Raw genomic sequence first — 16,815 nt, 5'->3', positions numbered from 1 at the left:
GTCCGGTCATGGGGCCTGAACTCTGGGCCTGGGCGCTGTCCCTCAGCTCTTCAGCTCAAGGCTAGCGCTCTACCACTCCAGCCACAGCGCCACTTCCGGCTTTTTTTTTTCTGCTTATGTGGTGCTGAAGAATCGAACCCAGGGCCTCATGCATGCAAGGCAAGCACTCTACCACTGAGCTACCTTCCCAGCCCTTATTCCCTCCTTCTTAAAACGATCGCTCCATCTTAATCTACTACATGCATATCAAGTGCTTCACCCCCATTTGCCCTCATTCATGTTTTCTCTTTTCCCATGTTAGCATCAGTTAGTTGTGCCAAGGAATTTTCCTTTTGCCACATCCATGCATGTATATGATGTGCCTTGATCACGCATCTCTACTTTCAGTCTTGGAGAGGCTGCTCTCCTGATCTCCACAGCGGGCACACCGTTCTCCTCCTTCCTGGCAGAGCACAGGAGTTCCAGTTTCTCCACATCTTTGACGGCATTTACTGTTTTGGATCTTTTTGAAAATACAATTTTATTGTTATTATTAAGGTGTTACATAGAGGGGTCACCATGACATAAGTCAGGAATTGAGTACATTATTTCCCCAGTTTCCCCCCTCTCCCTTGTTTTGGATTTTTATTTATTTATTTTTTTGGTTATAGGATTTAAACTCAGGGCATGGTTGCTGTCCCTGAGCTTTTTTGCTCAATGCTAGTGCTCTATCACTTTGCCCCACAGTACCACTTCTGGTTTTCTGTTGGTTAAATGGAGATAAGAGTTTTCCTGATTTCCCTGCCTAGGCTGGCATTGAACCACAATCCTCAGATCTCAGCCTTCTGAGTAGCTAGGATTACAGGCATGAGCTACTAGTGCCCCTGTTTTTGTTTTTTGACAGTAGCCATCCTAAGGGGTATGAGGTGGTACCTTATTGTGGTTTGATTTGCATTCTCCAAATGACTGATGATGTCAGTCAACGTTGTCTGGGCTTACCGCCCACCAGTATATCTATGGCTGAGAAATACCTCTTTAGGCCTCTAGCCTTTTTTGAATTGGGTTAGTTGCTTAAAGAACTCTGTTGTGGACATCGTTATATATTTCTGATAGTAGTCTATTATCAGATGCTTTGACAATAGTTTTTTCCATCTTCAGTCTTAACCATTTCACCATTACCTACTTTTTCCTGTAGCTTCAGATTTATTACAATTTATGTCCAGTAAAATTCACCTTTTTGGGCATTGAATTGTATAGCTTTCCATCCACCACAGCGACAGAATCTCTGATGTAAGCAAGTTGAAGAAGGAAAGACTTTATTTTGTCTCACAGCTTCAGAGATCTCAATCCATGTTGCCTAGCTCCACTGCTTCAGGACTGAAGCAAGACAGGAACATAATAGAGGTGGGAGCGTGTGGCACAGACGGCTCACCTCCTGGTTGGCCAGGAAGCAGAAAGGCAGGAAGGTGCCTCACAAGATAAGCCCTTCATTAGCTACTTCCTCCCGCCAGCCTCACATGCAAGCCCATTCAGCATGAACCCATCTGTGGGTCAATTCATTGATGAAGTTACTGTCCCATGACCCAGTTTCCAGCCAAGGACTAAACCATCAACACAGAGCTTTTCAGAGGCCACTTCACACACAAAAATGGTGCAGGGAGGGGCTGGGAAGGTGGCTCCGTGGTAGAGCACTTGCCTTGCATGCATGAGGCCCTGGGTTTGATACCTCAGCACCACATAAGCAGGGGGGAAAAAAAAGCCAGAAGTGGCGCCTTGAGCTGAAGAGCTGAGGGACAGCACCCAGGCCCAGAGTTCAGGCCCACGACCGGACCCAAAAAAAAAAAAAATGGTGCAGGGAATACGTTGGAAAAGCATGACTGTGTGACTGCAGTGCAGTCAAGGTACAGAGCATACCCTCACAGTAAGAGAGTGATCTGTGCCCTTCTCCTCTGTCCTTAGTGCCTGGAAAGCAGGACCTGATTTTTGAGCTTGCCTTTTCCTTTTTATAGAACATGCTGTGAGGGGAATCAGTATGGTTGTGAGAATGTTGTTTTCACATCTTGCTTCTTTGACTTAGAATGCACTGGACCGGGGCTGGGAAGGTGGCTCAGTGGTAGAGCACTTGCCTTGCATGCTTGAGGCCCTGGGTTCGATTCCTCAGCACCACATAAGAAAAAGCTAGAAGTGGTGCTGTGGCTCAAGTGGTAGAGTGCTAGCCTTCAGCTGAAGAGCTGAGGGACAGCGCTCAGGCCCAGAGTTCAGGCCCCACGACCGGACCCAAAAAAAAAAAAAAGAATGCACTGGACTGTCAGCTGTGCTGTTGTATGTATTAATAACTTGTTCTGCTTCTCCATAATTTTATTGTACTATTGTTGGTTGGATTATAGTTTTTCCCATTGACCAGTTGATAGAGGTTTGAGGTAATTCCAGTTTTGTCTAATTATTTGATAAACTTCCTGTTGACGGTGGGTCTTTGTGTGGACGTGGTTTTTGGTGAGGCAGTATCTAGAACAGGAATTATTATTTGACAAACTTCCTGTTGACGGTGGGTCTTTGTGTGGACGTGGTCTTTGGTGAGGCAGTATCTAGAACAGGAATTACTAGGTCGCATGTTCAGTGATTCCCCTCATACCTCCTCTCCTCTCTGTGGTGCTGGAGTGTGAATTCAGGGTCTTGCACTTACTAGGCAGGCGAACCACTGGTGATCTATTCCCCAGGGTCCCCTCCTTCCTTTTTTTTTTTTTTTTTGTTGGTCGTGGGGCTTGAACTCAGGACCTAGACACTGTCCCTGGTGCTGGTGCTCTACCTTGAGCTCCATTTCTGGTTTTCAGCTGGTTAATTAAAGAGTCTCATGGCTTTGAACCATAATCCTCAGATCTCAGCTTCTTGAGTAGCTCAGATTTACCGGCGTGAGCCACCTGGCAGCCCTGTTTTTGCTGGTTATTTTTGAGGTAGGTCTTGCTTCCTACCCAATGTGTGCCTGAGCTGCCATCCCCCTTCAGCGTTCCACTTTTGCTGGGATCCCAGGCTTATGGGCACCACATCTGCCTTTTCTCCCTGGAGATGGAGTCTGGAGAATTTCTTTGCCCAGGCTGGCATCAGAACTATAATCCTCCTCAGTCTTTCAGGTAGCTGGGGTTACAGGTATGAGACACTGGCACCTTTTTAAAAAAAATTGGCTTCACTCTTCCCAGATAGCAGCAGTTTCTGTGTTTGGTTTCCTTCTCACAGGGCTCTGGTCTCAAGGAATTTAGTTTGTTTAGCATCCTGTCATTTCAGATTTCTGGTGAGCACAAGAATCATGATGTTGCCTCTCCACCATAGGATTGGAGTAGATTAAAAAAAAATTCCAGCTGAAGCAGAAGTTCCCTTTGTAACTTTAACAGAAATTACAATTTATCCTTCTTTGAACTGGAGGGAAAAGCGTCTTTTCCTGGTTTCTTTGGCAGATGTGCCGTCTGGATGTCTTGAGATGACAGCCTGCCTTACAGCCACCCCCTTTACTCTTTTGTTGGGTGTTTCAGGGTGAAGCATCCTGAACTGGATGCTCAGTGTGTGCCCACAGAGATACAGCCTTTCTGCAAAGGGTAGCGATGCTCAGGTTTCAGCCTCCTAAGTAGTTAGGATTACAGGTGTGAGCCACTGGTGCCCAGCTGTGAAACATACTTCTGTTAAATTTTCCAGATAGGAAGGAGAGTCAAACTGGATAATCAAACACAAGAGCAAGCACAGAACCTAACAAACAAATCTGCACAGCAGTCTCAGGGCTGACTCACAGTAGACATTCCATATCTAATAATTTCTCTTACAGCTCTTTTTGAATTTCAGCTCAGAAACTTCCTTTGATCAGCCTGGGCTGTTACTCTGTTCAATGAGAAGGTAGACTTCAGGAACTTTTTAGTGTATCTCACGACACTAAGAGTTTATGAAAGATGCTTGGGAGAAGGTGGACAGGCCGGCAAATGGATGGGACGGATGGAGTCTCTGTGTTCCATTAAGGGTGCCAGCCACAAGTGGCTGTTGAGCACCTGAAATGCAGCCGTCAGCTTAAAACACAAAATGGAAGAACAGAAAGTATTCTAGCAAGGTATTGATCACACGTTGAAATGATTTTGTAGATACTAGATTAAATAATGTGTGCAAATTAAACCTTGAATTTTTAGCTAAGATTAATTGTGTCAGTTTCTTCTATTCTTACTTTGCAAATGTGGCTACTAGAAAATTTAAAGCTCCCTGGTGCCTCCCGCAGTGTTTCTGCTGGTCAGTGTGAGACACCAGTGTCTGTAGCTGAGCCGTCTGGAGGCAGTGCAGCCCCGCCCCCGTGGGTCAGGATACTTCATGTTCACTGGCGTACATTTGACTCCTCTTCTTCGAAGAAGGGATAGTTGAGCCAGTACAGCAGCTGGTACTCATAGGTACCTGAGCGATGGAGAGACCTGACAGTGGACGCTGCCTTCGCGGTGTCTTTCTCTGTGACAGGTCCTCAGCCTTCTCTTGGCTTCCTCGAGGGATTGCCATGTTCTCCAGTGTCTCTGGTTTGGGCAGAAGAGTGCTGTCTGGACTCACTGTTTGGGCTCCTTTTTTTTTTTTCTTTTTTTAAATCAAGGTGTGAGGTTCACAGAGCTTCGTTCCCGACAGAGCCCGGACCTGCTGGACTGCCTTGGAGCCAACTCCAGGGGAGCCCGCGTCCATGCGCTCTGGCAGCCACTGCTGACAGCTCCCCTCTGCCCACAGCTTCATCCCTCTGAAGGCACACGTCCATTTTTGCCCCATGGATTATGAGGCAATAGTGTCTTTAATTGGGGGCCGTGCTGGGCTCCCAGCTAGCCAGCGAACCACCTCCCCTGGCCTGTGTTTTTGAACCTCTATCATCCACTCAGCACCTTTGCTTTCTCTGCCAGTTCTTTTCCTGCCCTATCTGTAGTCAGTTTAGGGGCTCAAAGAACCCAGTTTCTTTTGCTGGAATACAGTAGTTAGAAGCTAAGGAATTCTCATCAAAGTGGTGTATTGTTCCACAGCAGTGCCCGCTGAATACCCTTGTGTGCACGTGCGCATGTGTGTGCATGTGTGCTTGTCTGTGTGCTTGCCTTTGTTTTTGTGTCTGTGCCTGCCTGGATAAAAACTGTGTTTGTACTCAATGTTGTGTGTACTGTGTCTCCCATTGGAACCTTAAGGAACTTCCTTACCTGTGATTCCCTGATCCAAAAGTTAGATTTGCTCCTGTGTGAACTGCTTCTCTGTCCGTCCAGTTTCTCTAGTCCACTGTTGTAACTGCCTGGAGTCAGCATGACATATAGGTCACCCCTCTGTACCTTTCCTGTTGGCCCTGAGCGTGGCTGGACGTGACCACTTACTCCAGGCCAGCACTGTTCCCTCACCTGAGGCAGGCACCTCCTTGCCAGCCCCACCTATTGGCTTTCAGGTGCAGTGAGGGATGACTGCAGGATTTCCAGCAGGGCTTTGCTGGCCCAGGTGAAAATGATAGACTAGAACTTAAGATGGAGAGTTGAGTTGAGGGGCTGGGAAAGTGGCTTAGTGGTAGAGTGCTTGCCTTGCATGCATGAGGCCCTGGGTTCAATTCCTCAGCACCACATAAGCAAAAAGAAAAAAAGCCGGGAGTGGCACTGTGGCTCAAGTGGCAGAGTGCTAGCCTTGAGCTGAAGAACTGAGGGACGGCGCCCAGGCCCAGAATTCAGGCCCCACAACCGACCCCCCGCCCCCCCCCGCCCCGTCCGAAAAATGGAGTTAACCCTTCACTTAAAATAAAAAGATGGAGAGTTGAGGCCAGCTGGGGAGGGAATGGGCTCACATTTTATATATAATAAGGTACCTTCTTAGTCTTCAGAATGGAACCATTCATTTGATTCCTCCCCGTCAAGTATCAGTTTCCTGGCATTCATTTTTTGGAGCATGAGTTAGTTTTTCTTTTTTCTTTCTTTCTTTCTTTCTTTTTTTGGTCAGCTGTGGGGCTTGAACTCTGGGCCTGGGCGCTGTCCCTCAGCTCTTGAGCTCAAGGCGAGCGCTCTACCACTTGAGCCACAGCGCCATTTCTGATTTTCTGGTGGTTTATTGGAGATAGGAGTCTCACGGTCTCTCCTGCCCGGACTGGCTTTGAACCGGGATCCTCAGATCTCAGCCTCCTGAGTAGCTAGGATTACAGGCGTGAGCCAACAGCGCCCGGCTATGAGTTAGTTTTTCTAAGGAAATACACCATTTGAATTCTCCTCTGCAAATACCATATTTTAGGTAACAATTTGTATGCAGTTTGTGTACAACCCCATATGTGTCTACTTGTACATTTATAAATTAGTTCTACCTTTCACATATGAGAAAAAAACACGTGTCCTTTGTTTTTCTGGGCCTGACTTCATTTAACAGAGTTTTTTTTCCCTCAGTCCATTCATTTGCAAACGATTTAGTATTATCCTTCTTTTTTTTTTTGTGTGTCGGCCGTGGGGTTTGAACTCTGGGCCTGGGCGCTGTCCCTCAGCTCTTCAGCTCAAGGCAAGCGCTCTACTGCTTGAGCTACAGCGCCACTTCCGGTTTTCTGGTGGTTTATTGGAGATAGGAGTCTCACGGTCTCTCCTGCCCGGACTGGCTTTGAACCGCGATCCTCAGATCTCAGCCTCCTGAGTAGCTAGGATTACAGGCGTGAGCCCCCAGCGCCCGGCTAGTATTATCCTTCTTAATGGAAGCATAAAATTCCATTGTGTGACTATGCCACATTTTTTTGATCCACTCATCCCCTGAGGACATTGGGGCTGTTTCAATACCTTGGTCATGGTGGATAGTGAAGTAGTGATCATGGTTGTGTAGATGGCTTTACTGTATCCTGATTTGTGATCTTTTGGTTAAATGCCCACTAGTGGGATTGCTTGATCATAGGGTAATTCTGTTTAGTTTTAAGCAGAAGTCTCTTTTTCTTTTGGTGCTAGTCCTGGGCTTGAATTCAGGGCCTAGACACTATTCCTATTTTTTTCTAGTGCTCTACCACTTGAGTTAAATACAGCTCTACTTACAGCTTTTTTTTTTTTTTTTGAGTAGTTGATTGGAGATAAGACTATCACAGACTTTTCTATACAGGTTAAATTCAAACCGTGAGCCTCAAAAGTTAGCCTCCTGAGTAGCTACGATTATAGGCATGAGCCACCAGAGCCTGGCAAAATGCCTTATGTGCTAGTACATGATAGCTGTATATCAGATGAGACAAGAATGCTAAGGGTGTTTGAGATGCATGGTAATTCTGTTAACCCAGTAACTGTTTGGAGGCTACAAAGTAGCTTCTCTATTCAATCCACTTGGGATCATTAAGATACCCTGTGCAAAGTTCTACATCAGTGGCTCATGCTTGTAATCCTTCTCAGGAGGTTGAAATCTGAGGATTGCAGTTCTAAGTCAGCCCAGGCAGGAAACTTCATGAGACTTATCTCTAGTAAGCACCAAAAAGCCTGAAGTAGAGCTATGGCTCAAGTGTTGGCCTTAAGCAAAAAGCTCAGGGAGGGTGTCCAGGCCCCAGGATTGGCACAGGCTCACAGATGATCTGTGCAGATGATCTAAGATACTGATGCTGCCCTTGGTATAGCCCTGGAACCCGGGGAGCACTTACACATTTTCTGCCATTGGTTCTTGCAGCAAACCTGGGCATCAGTCTGTTCAGCAGATAGGCTGATGTGCAAATGCTCATGTGAAAAGTGCATGTTAAGCACAGTGCTGTAACAGAAGAGCTATGAGTGCTGCTCTTTTCTCTGGGTGCTTAGGTTGCAGCTGGGAGATGATACCTGAGCCTGTGAGTGACAGCCAGGAGGGGCTCAGCCCTGGGGTGTCCTGGGCTCAGAGAGTGCTGGCACACAGGCGGCAGCAGCGCGGCAGGTGCAGGAAAGTGGAGGGACCGAGGGCGGAGCACTTCTGGGGTCTGTGGCCCTGGCTGCCTGTGCTCTGGCACAGCTCTGGCCTGTATTTGGGATCTTGGGGATCTCATTCAAAACCTTGTATTCTCTGTCCCACTGTGCTGGAGTCTGAGGGTAAGTAGCCCCGTTCCCCCTCTGAGGGAGGTTGGGGCATCGCTCGGCTCCTCTTCCCTTGTGCTCTTCTAGTGGGTGAACCATGAGCCCTCCTCAGTTTTGAAGCAGGGCACCTCAGACATTCCCTGAAGTCTGTTGGAAATCTGTCCACTTCCTGGCTTTTCTGTAACAGTAGAGCCTAGCATGGGAACTTAACTGGTTCTGTAGACACGTGGAGCGAGAAGCATGGTGGGTCGGACAGGACCAGCTGGTAGAAGATGGCTCCTGTAGATTTTTTGCTTCTACCAGCACGCTGGCTCTTCTCTGTCAGCAGAAGACAGCACAGGAACTTAATTTGTTCTGTGGAGTGAGAGGCTTAGTGGGTTGGACAGGACCAGCTGGTAGAAGCTGGCTCCAGTACAACTTGTGCTCCTTCCCTAGGTGCCCAGGATCTTTTACTGTAATCGTAGGCCTGCAGGTCCTCTGGCTGGCCTGGGGGCGCCTGCCCAGCGCTGCTCAGCAGCGTGTCTTCTGGCTTTGTCCTTGAGCCCAGTAAGGAGATAGGCCCTTCGCTTCATATACTACTAATTATAAAACACAGTGATGTGATATTATGATGAATAATATCAGTCATTAAGAGCCATTTCTAATTTCAAAGTAGCCCTTCTGCCATTATATATTTTCTCAATCAAAAATTAGTCATTCAAGGTTATACAGCTAATTAGTGGCAGAATCCTTGAAAGGCATACAGAGAATTTACACTCAATCTAGTAGGCAGTACTCAGTTAATAAGTCAATTAACAAATGTTTGTTAAGTGTCTACTAAATTCAAGGCACAAAGAAGTACAAAGATTCTTTGAACAATGAGTTCTATGTTTTCTTTTGATTTTAAATCTTTATTGAAGCATACCCATACAGAAAATTGCACCTAACCCAAGTGTGTAGTTAGGTAAAATTTCCCCGCCGATCACACTCTGGAGAAACAGGCCCAGAACAAGTTCCCTGTAGCCCCGAAGTGTTGCTCACCTGCTCCTGATACCCACATCCCCAGGCCCGTGGCGGCTTGTGTTCCAGTTGTTATTTGTGTCTGATCTGAGTGGGAACATAGGCAGGACACATTTCTTGGTGGCCCGTGCCTGCCCCAGGGTGTGCTTTTCAGGAACCTGTCAGGCTGGAGTGCTGCCTGGAGATGAGAGGTGAGTGGTTGACGGGGGGAGGGTAGGTCTTGGGGAGAAAAGTGGGCGGCGCTTGGGCCTTGGGCTTGTATGTATGTGTTGATGACAGGACTACCTTTTGTAGCTGGCCGAGTGCTAGCACCGGCAGTTTGCTCTGAGAGCTTTAGACTTCAGCTCCTTTAGATGTAATGTTCTGAGTGTTAGGAAATGCAGAAGGATCATACCAAAAACCTTAACGGCAGGAAAAAGAAAAAACAAAAACAAGTTTTCCACAAATGCCATTACCATTTGCTTTTCCCATCCACCCACTTCATGATCACATCTGCTTCCCGGAAGTGTACGGGCTCTTTCCCAGGTTCTCTTCAGACAGCAGGAGCCCAAGCAGCCCTGGCGCAGTCACTCAGTAAGACGGACTCACTCCACCTGCAGCCCGGACGCCCACACTTCTTCACGCACGTGTTTTAGCTACAGTTTGACTACAGCGTCACATACACCATTATTGTCTTCATTTCTTCTCCTCTCCCACTCACAGTCTTACACTCTTTGAGGGGAATAGTTAATTGTGTGTCTTGCTTGCAGATCGGAGTTGACAGTCTCACTCAGTTGGTCCCCTCCTGTGGATCATGGGCGCTGTGTCTGAGGCCTGGGAAAGGGGTGTCGGGCAGCCTCTGCTAAGGCGGTCCCCGTGGTTCTCTGGTTACCATGTCCCTGTCCCCGCGGCACGACTCAGAACCACATGCACGAGGTGCAGTTCACGGCAGACCGCATGGGGAAGATGGTTCCCTTGTCTGTGGATGCTGTGTGTCCGCTGGGCCCTGGCTGCCGCCTCCCACCCCTGCCTCACTCTCTTTCATGAGGCCCTCCGTGTGGCCCGCAGCAGTTTGAATGGTTTCTGTGTGCGAAAACTGGCTTTGACTTCCCTGTGCTTTGTGCGTCTACATGGGTGCCCCCACCTTGTTGTTTGGGAACCTTATCTGTCCCTGTCCCTTGCTAGTCTTGGTTCAGGTTGCAGCTCACTTGACTGAAGTTGTTTTAAGGCCCTAGAACTGTGTTCCTACTGAACAAAGAGAAGATTGACATTAAACTTAGCACCAGTGTTCCAGAGATATTATTTAGAACCTGGTTTTCACCACTTTGCCCTTAGCTCCCAGAGCTGGTGAGCAGCTCTGGCTATGTATTAGTTTCTAAAAGTGGAGGGCCTGACACTTCTGTATTAAAAAGTCCCTGATTACTTTGATATATCTATGGGTGAAGGTCCCTTCTACCTGTAGAACCTCATTACTTAATTTGGTGAGTAATTTTTAAAAAAGTAACAAACATAGTTAGAAAATTAAATAGCACTAAATGCCATAATAAGAAAAGCCCAAGCCAGGCTCCGGTGGCTCATGCCTGTCATCCTAGCTACTCAGGAGGCTGAGATCTGAGGATTGCCATTCAAAGCCAGGCTGGGCAGGAAAGTCCGTGAGACTCTTATCTCCAATAAACCACTAGAAAACTGGAAGTAGCGCTGTGACTCAAGTGGTAGAGCACTCACCTTGAGCTGAAGAGCTGAAGGACAGCGCCCAGGCCCAGAGTTCAACACACACACACACACACACACACACACACACACACACACACACACACACACACACACACACACACACACACACACACCACTTCCCTGTGGTCTCCAGTTGGTTCCACACACACACACACACACACACACACACACACACACACACACACACACACCACTTCCCTGTGGTCTCCAGTTGGTTCCTCTGATTGTACATGCTTACAGATTTCCTAGTTATTTCTAAATTTTCTGTGAACCTATGATGAACTTGCTTTTCTACATGTATTACAGTACATCTTCCAGACACCATCAGAAAACTTCACAGTTCTCAATCCATTTCCCTCCTTTTGTGGTTCTTTGAGACACTCTGGGACCTGTGGGACTCCTGCCCCTAGACCTGGTTCTTGGGACTCTGAGCAGTCCTCCTTGCCTCCCTGTCCTGTTTCCTGCTCTTTTGTTATTTTCTTCTGTGGTTTACAAGAAAAGGACAGGAGACACAGATTTACATATGCATACATGCCTCTATTTTATTCTCTGAAAGTTAAATATTAGATTTAAATTGTTTTCCTGGAGAATTCTGAAGGCCTTGATGCATCTTGTCTGTTTTCATGTTGTTAGGAAGCCCAGAGCTCCCCATCACTGATCGGATCCCCTGTGTGTGAGCTGATTCTTATGAAGCATCTGGATTTGGATTTCCTTGGCTTTATCCTGTTTGTGGCTCATTGAGTTTCTTGAATGACAAACTGGGGGAGTTTTTAATGATGCTCTCATTCTGGGACTCCAGTGACAGGCTGACAGAACCTCCATCCTTCCTCATTGCCCGCAGCTCCCTGCAGGCTCTTTTCCTAGGCGCCATTTACTGTCTACAAAGAGAAATCTTACAGTCTTCTACCAAGGTGGGATTTTACAGTGGGTGGCTGAGACAGGGGGAAGAGTAGCTGATGAGTAAGTATGTGGATTTGTAATTGTGGATTGCATTTTTGGGAAGTAGGTGGTAATTAAACAAGGAGATAGACAATCCAGGAATGCTCCAGAGAAAACACTACCAACGATGTTGGCTTGATACACTCAGTGTTTTCCTGGCTAGATGGTAAAGCACAGAATATTAGTTTAAGGCAAAGATGGCATCGCTGTGGAAGGCTCGGGCAAGGGGAGAAAGAGCCGAGCAGGCAAGGGGAGAAAGAGCCGAGCAGGCAAGGGGAGAAAGAGCCGAGCAGGCAAGGGGAGAAAGAGCCGAGCAGGCAAGGGGAGCAGAGCCGAGCAGGCAAGGGGAGCAGAGCCGAGCAGGCAAGGGGAGAAAGAGCCTCACACGGAATCAGGAAACATCCGCCAGCTGCAAGAGGTTGCTTCTGAGGGCTGGGGCGTGGGATGAGCGCTTCTGTTTTAAAGTCTTGTGACGTTCTGTGACTTCTTTTTGTGGTGCTAGTGATTGCACTCAGAGCTTCACACTTGCTAAGGGAATGATCTGTTACTTCAGTACACCCCAGTCCTCTCTGATTGCTTTTCTTTTCTTTTCTTTTTTCTTTTGGTCCGGTCGTGGGGCCTGAACTCTAGGCCTGGGCGCTGTCCCTCAGCTCTGCAGCTCAAGGCTAGCGCTCTACCACTTGGGTCATAGCACCATTTCCGGCTTTTTTGTTTTTGCTTATGTGGTGCTGAGGAATCGAACCCAGGGCCTCAGGCATGCAAGGCAAGCACTCTACCACTGAGCCACCTTCCCAGCCCCCTTGTCATTAGACTCTTATCTCCACTAAACCACCAGAAAACCAGAAGTGGCACTGTGGCTCAAGTGGTTAGCCTTGAGCTGAAGAGTTGAGGGACAGTGCCCAGGCCCAGAGCACAAGCCCCATGGACGACAAAAAAAAAAGAAAAAAAAAAAGAGTCTTAATGACTAAGCTGGGTGCCGGTGGTTCATGCCTGTAATCCTAGCTACTCAGGAGGCTGAGATCTGAAGATCGCGGTTCAAAGCCAGCTGGGGCTGGAAAGTCCATGAGACTCTTATCTCCAATAAACCACTAGAAAATGGGAAGTGGTGCTGTGGCTTAAGCGGTAGAGTGCTCGCCTTGAGCTGAAGAGTGCAGGGACAGTGCCCAAGCCCAGAGTTCAAGCCCACGACCGACCAAAAAAAAAAAAAGGAAAGTCTCACGACTTTCCTGCCCAGGCTGGCTTTGAACCAGGATCCTCAGCTCTCAACCTCCTGAGTAGCTAGGATTACAGAAGTGAGCCACTGGCACTTGTCCTCTCTGATTTCTTAAGCCAACATTACTGAGTTTCTAAAGCCCCAGACCCTGACTGAGGGGAGTTGGGACCTTTCCCCATAGCTGGGATGATAGATGTGCACTCTGTGTCTGGCTGTTGGTTGAGGGGGGATCTTGCAAGCCTTTTGCCCAGCGTGGCCTCTTGATCCCTGCCATTTGTGAGCTGATGGATCTGAGAATGCGATGTAGAAAGCCGCATGGCTCACGCGGTGAACCGGTACTTTGCAGTTGGGCAGTGCCTGATGAGACAGGTGCTGTGTGGAAGGCCATGCCAGATCAGCCCAAGTCCATGGACGTGCTCTTGGACACCACACTGCCCAGTTGTTGCTTTTCTGGAGGCTTGGTGTAGCATCAGTAGTTAAATGACTACTTAGGGCGCTCTGTTAACTTCATACGCGCGGACTGAAGGCACAGGCTGCAGCCGGTGCATGTAGACCAGATAGGAGCCCAGCTGTGATCTGTTGACTAGTATTTAAAACATTTCCAAAAACGTTCAACAATGCTACTCTCCTTACTAATTTTTTGATACCAATTATTTTTCATAGTAAATATGCATGTTGTAATGTAGTGGCCTTATTATCTTTAAGTGAAAGAATAAAGAAATATTAACTACTTCTCATTTTAGTTTCTTACTCAGTAAATGCCTATAGATATAACCACATAAGCACAACTCTCTGGGGTCCTTAGCCATTTTAAAGAGTGGGAAGGGGTCCTGGGACCAAGCCTGGGAATGGCAGGCTCAGAATCACTGGAATCACTCCTGAATAAGCGGAACAGTATGACACATGGTCTGTTTATAAACCTGCTTCCTGGGAAAGTGTAGACAGTAGGTGGATTTAAAAAAAATTTTTTAATTTGCCAATCCTGGGGCTTGGACTCAGGGGCTGGGCACTGTCCCTGAGCTTTTTTTGCTCAACGCTAACTGTACCACTTGAGCCACAGCACCACTTCCGGCTTTTTCTGGGTCTGTGGTGCTGAGGAATGAAACCCAGGGCTTCATGTGTGCCAGGCAGGCGCTCTACCACTGAGCCACCCTCCCAGCCCTGGATGGAACTTTTTACAATGCGCTGGCCCTCCATCCGTCTCTTTCTTTGCCTGCAGAGCTGTATTTGCAGGGGAGAGTTCAGTGTTCTTCCCTAAGGGTTTCTTGTGTGTGTACCGTCTGTCCTTGTGGATCACAGCTCAAGCTTTTCCAGTGGATCTTTAACAGGAGGACAGGGAAAAGGCAGGGAGAATGTAAGAAAATGTCCAGGCCCAGGATCCCTGGACCAATGATTTTAATAAGTAGTTCTGTGGGTGCAGTAGCCTCTTGGGGTGTCGCGGCAGTCCTGTGCACCTGGTTAAATGTGGATAAACGTAAAGAATGTGTCGTCTGCATTCGCAGGTCACTGAAGTGGGTTGTAGAAAAGCTTCATGAGGAGAAGACCATGCATAAGACTCTCTCCTTTTCATTGCCTCCACAGATCCTCTGTCCATGGGTCCTCAGAAAGCTCTGGAAACCATCGGTGCAAATTTACAGAAGCAGTATGAAAACTGGCAGCCACGGGTAAGCCTGCTGTACTTGCTCTCTCCTCTGTTTGAAGCAGGGAAACCTCAATTCCGTGGTTTCAAGCCATCTTTGAATCCAAGGGGGAACTCTCTGGAGAGTGTCACCTCGTATAATCCGTGATTACCCCCCCCCCCACCCCCGTGCGCGCGGCTGCACGCTCTGTGTGAGAGATGTATCATTTTTAATGACAACCCGTGCAGTATTGTGAGTCATGTAGCCAATAGTCTGTCTGTTTTGTGTAATTTTCTTTATGTAAAGAAAAAATATGATTGGGGTTACTCTTAAATCATGGCTTTTATTCTGCACAGGAAATATATGTTTAGTAACTTCCATAACTGTACCGAGGTAGTTATCTTTCTTGCCTTCAGTTTTCAAGTAGGGGAGAAAAAAAGCATGGAGCCTTCAAAGGATGACACCTATTATGTGCTTAGCCTTTGATTCAGGAGGGAGGATTCTTTTCAGGGAGCCAGTTACCAATTAGTGTGTTTTTGTTGCTTATATCTGACAGCTTTTCTTTCTTTTCTCAAAAGCCACATAGCATATAACTGTGTCAAATTGCCTTTAAGATCGTACTTACTTGTGAGTAACCCAAAGACCTAGGTCCTTTATCCTTCTCATTAACTGGTTTGAAAATTTAATGGAAAATGGGAAATTTGGAATGTTTCTGGGAGAGCCTTGAGGTTAGCTTTGTGTGAGGCCTGGTTCTGGAATCGCCTCCCTAACTTATCTGTTAGGAAGCAGGGATGTGAAGCTTTGGCCTCACCTGTGTGCTCCTTTTCATTTGAGTCTTTCCTCTTGGCTAATGAATTACAGAACCTGCCCAACACTTGCCTGCTTGGGATTTTGATTAGTGGTGGGTCATTTATCCACATACTGTGGAATTTGGGATTTCTTGTACATAACTTACGTTCTTTGAGTAAGAGGATGGCTTTCACAGTGCCCTTTGATAATTTCTGCTGTAGCTCATGGTAGTAAGGTGACTAATTGATAGGAAACATCGCTGTCTTTTTGTTAGAGCTTCTAACTTGTGGAGAAGACAATAAGGGGCCTTTGTGTTTGGAAGCAGGTTCTCTGGTGTTTTGATAGACCTCAAGGCCTTGCTTTTCCTTTCTCAAATCTGTTGCCCCTTCAGTGTCTATATAAAAATTCAGTCTTTTCCTGGAATTGCTGTACACTGAGTCCTAGATGAGGACTGCACAGGTGTGTGGATGGGGTAATTACTTAAAGGAAGTTGAGGCACTTGGCATCTTTGAGGACTTTGAAGGTATCCAGCAGCTCAGCAAGGCAAGCAAGACAGCACTTACAGGACAGCGGGGACATCGGCGGTGCTGGGAGGCTGGTGTCAGTGTGGAGCCTCGGGAGTCGGGCCTGTGCCCAAGACTTGGCTTTCATTTCTACCAGCACTGCACACACTTAAGGAAACCCTTTCAATTAGCTGCTCTGACCTTTCCTGGGTTGATTTTGCTGTTTTTCTTGTTTAAGATGGGCTGTAGCCAGATATATTCAGATCTCCTTTTAATTACTTTCTTCCTTTAAAAGAATTGTTCCATAAGAAGATAGAATTTCAGGTTCCATATATTTAAATGTTTACCCCGTTTGCTAGGATTTACTTTTGTTGTTGTTGCTTCTGAAAGCTAAGAGCTGGTTTACTGTTAGCTTTATTACTTTAGCCTGGCGGGTGTCAGCCGGTCACACACACCAGCTGACAGTAAATGGAATTTTCTTAGGTGGATCTGTTACTTTTGGTCTAAGTTTTGCTGAAGGTGGATCCCTTCATGGCACCTGAAGATGCATTGTGATGTAAGGCAGGTGGACAGGCTCTGGACGCACACAGGGCAGCGTGATCACGTGTGGCTGGCCTGACAGCAGAGCCGCCTAGAACAACAGGCCCGTCCTGCTGTGCACTTCTGCAGTCTGGAACATTGAATACTGAGTTTACAAAATAATTTTCTGAATGAGAATTTGAGGACAGATGAAATGGAATGAATTCAAGACTAGGAAGTGGAGATGTGGTTCAAATGGTAGAGCACCAACCCTGAGCAGAAAAAGCTATAAGCAAGAGCAAAAGGCCTTGAGTTTAAGCCCTATTACCTGGCTGTCTTTCAGGAAGTCAAGTCTCAATAATGAGGGACTGGGAAGGTGGCTCAGTGGTAGAGTGCTAGCCTTGCATGCATGAGACCCTGGGTTCGATTCCTCAGCACCACATAAGTAGAAGAAGCCAGCAGTGGTGCTGTGGCTCAAGTGGTAGAGTGCTAGCCTTGAGCTGAAGAGCTGAGGGACAGCGCCCAGACCCAGAGTT

At 47.2% G+C, this 16,815-nt stretch overlaps 1 protein-coding gene across 1 annotated transcript in view; it reads left to right on the top strand.

Moving 5' to 3' along the window:
* The window catches only part of Rptor (regulatory associated protein of MTOR, complex 1), a 339,456-nt gene that overhangs the window by 76,084 nt on the left and 246,557 nt on the right, over window positions 1-16,815 (top strand). The window contains exon 3 of the mRNA XM_013036239.1: window positions 14,431-14,513. Coding sequence (XP_012891693.1) covers window positions 14,431-14,513 — 83 coding nt within the window. The remainder of the gene's footprint in view (window positions 1-14,430; window positions 14,514-16,815) is intronic.

The sequence above is a fragment of the Dipodomys ordii genome, unplaced genomic scaffold, assembly GCF_000151885.1.
Source record: "Dipodomys ordii isolate 6190 unplaced genomic scaffold, Dord_2.0 Scaffold7, whole genome shotgun sequence".
NCBI lineage: Eukaryota > Metazoa > Chordata > Mammalia > Rodentia > Heteromyidae > Dipodomys > Dipodomys ordii.
Note: the sequence above shows the minus strand (reverse complement) of the source record. Positions and strands in the feature narration are given on the sequence as shown.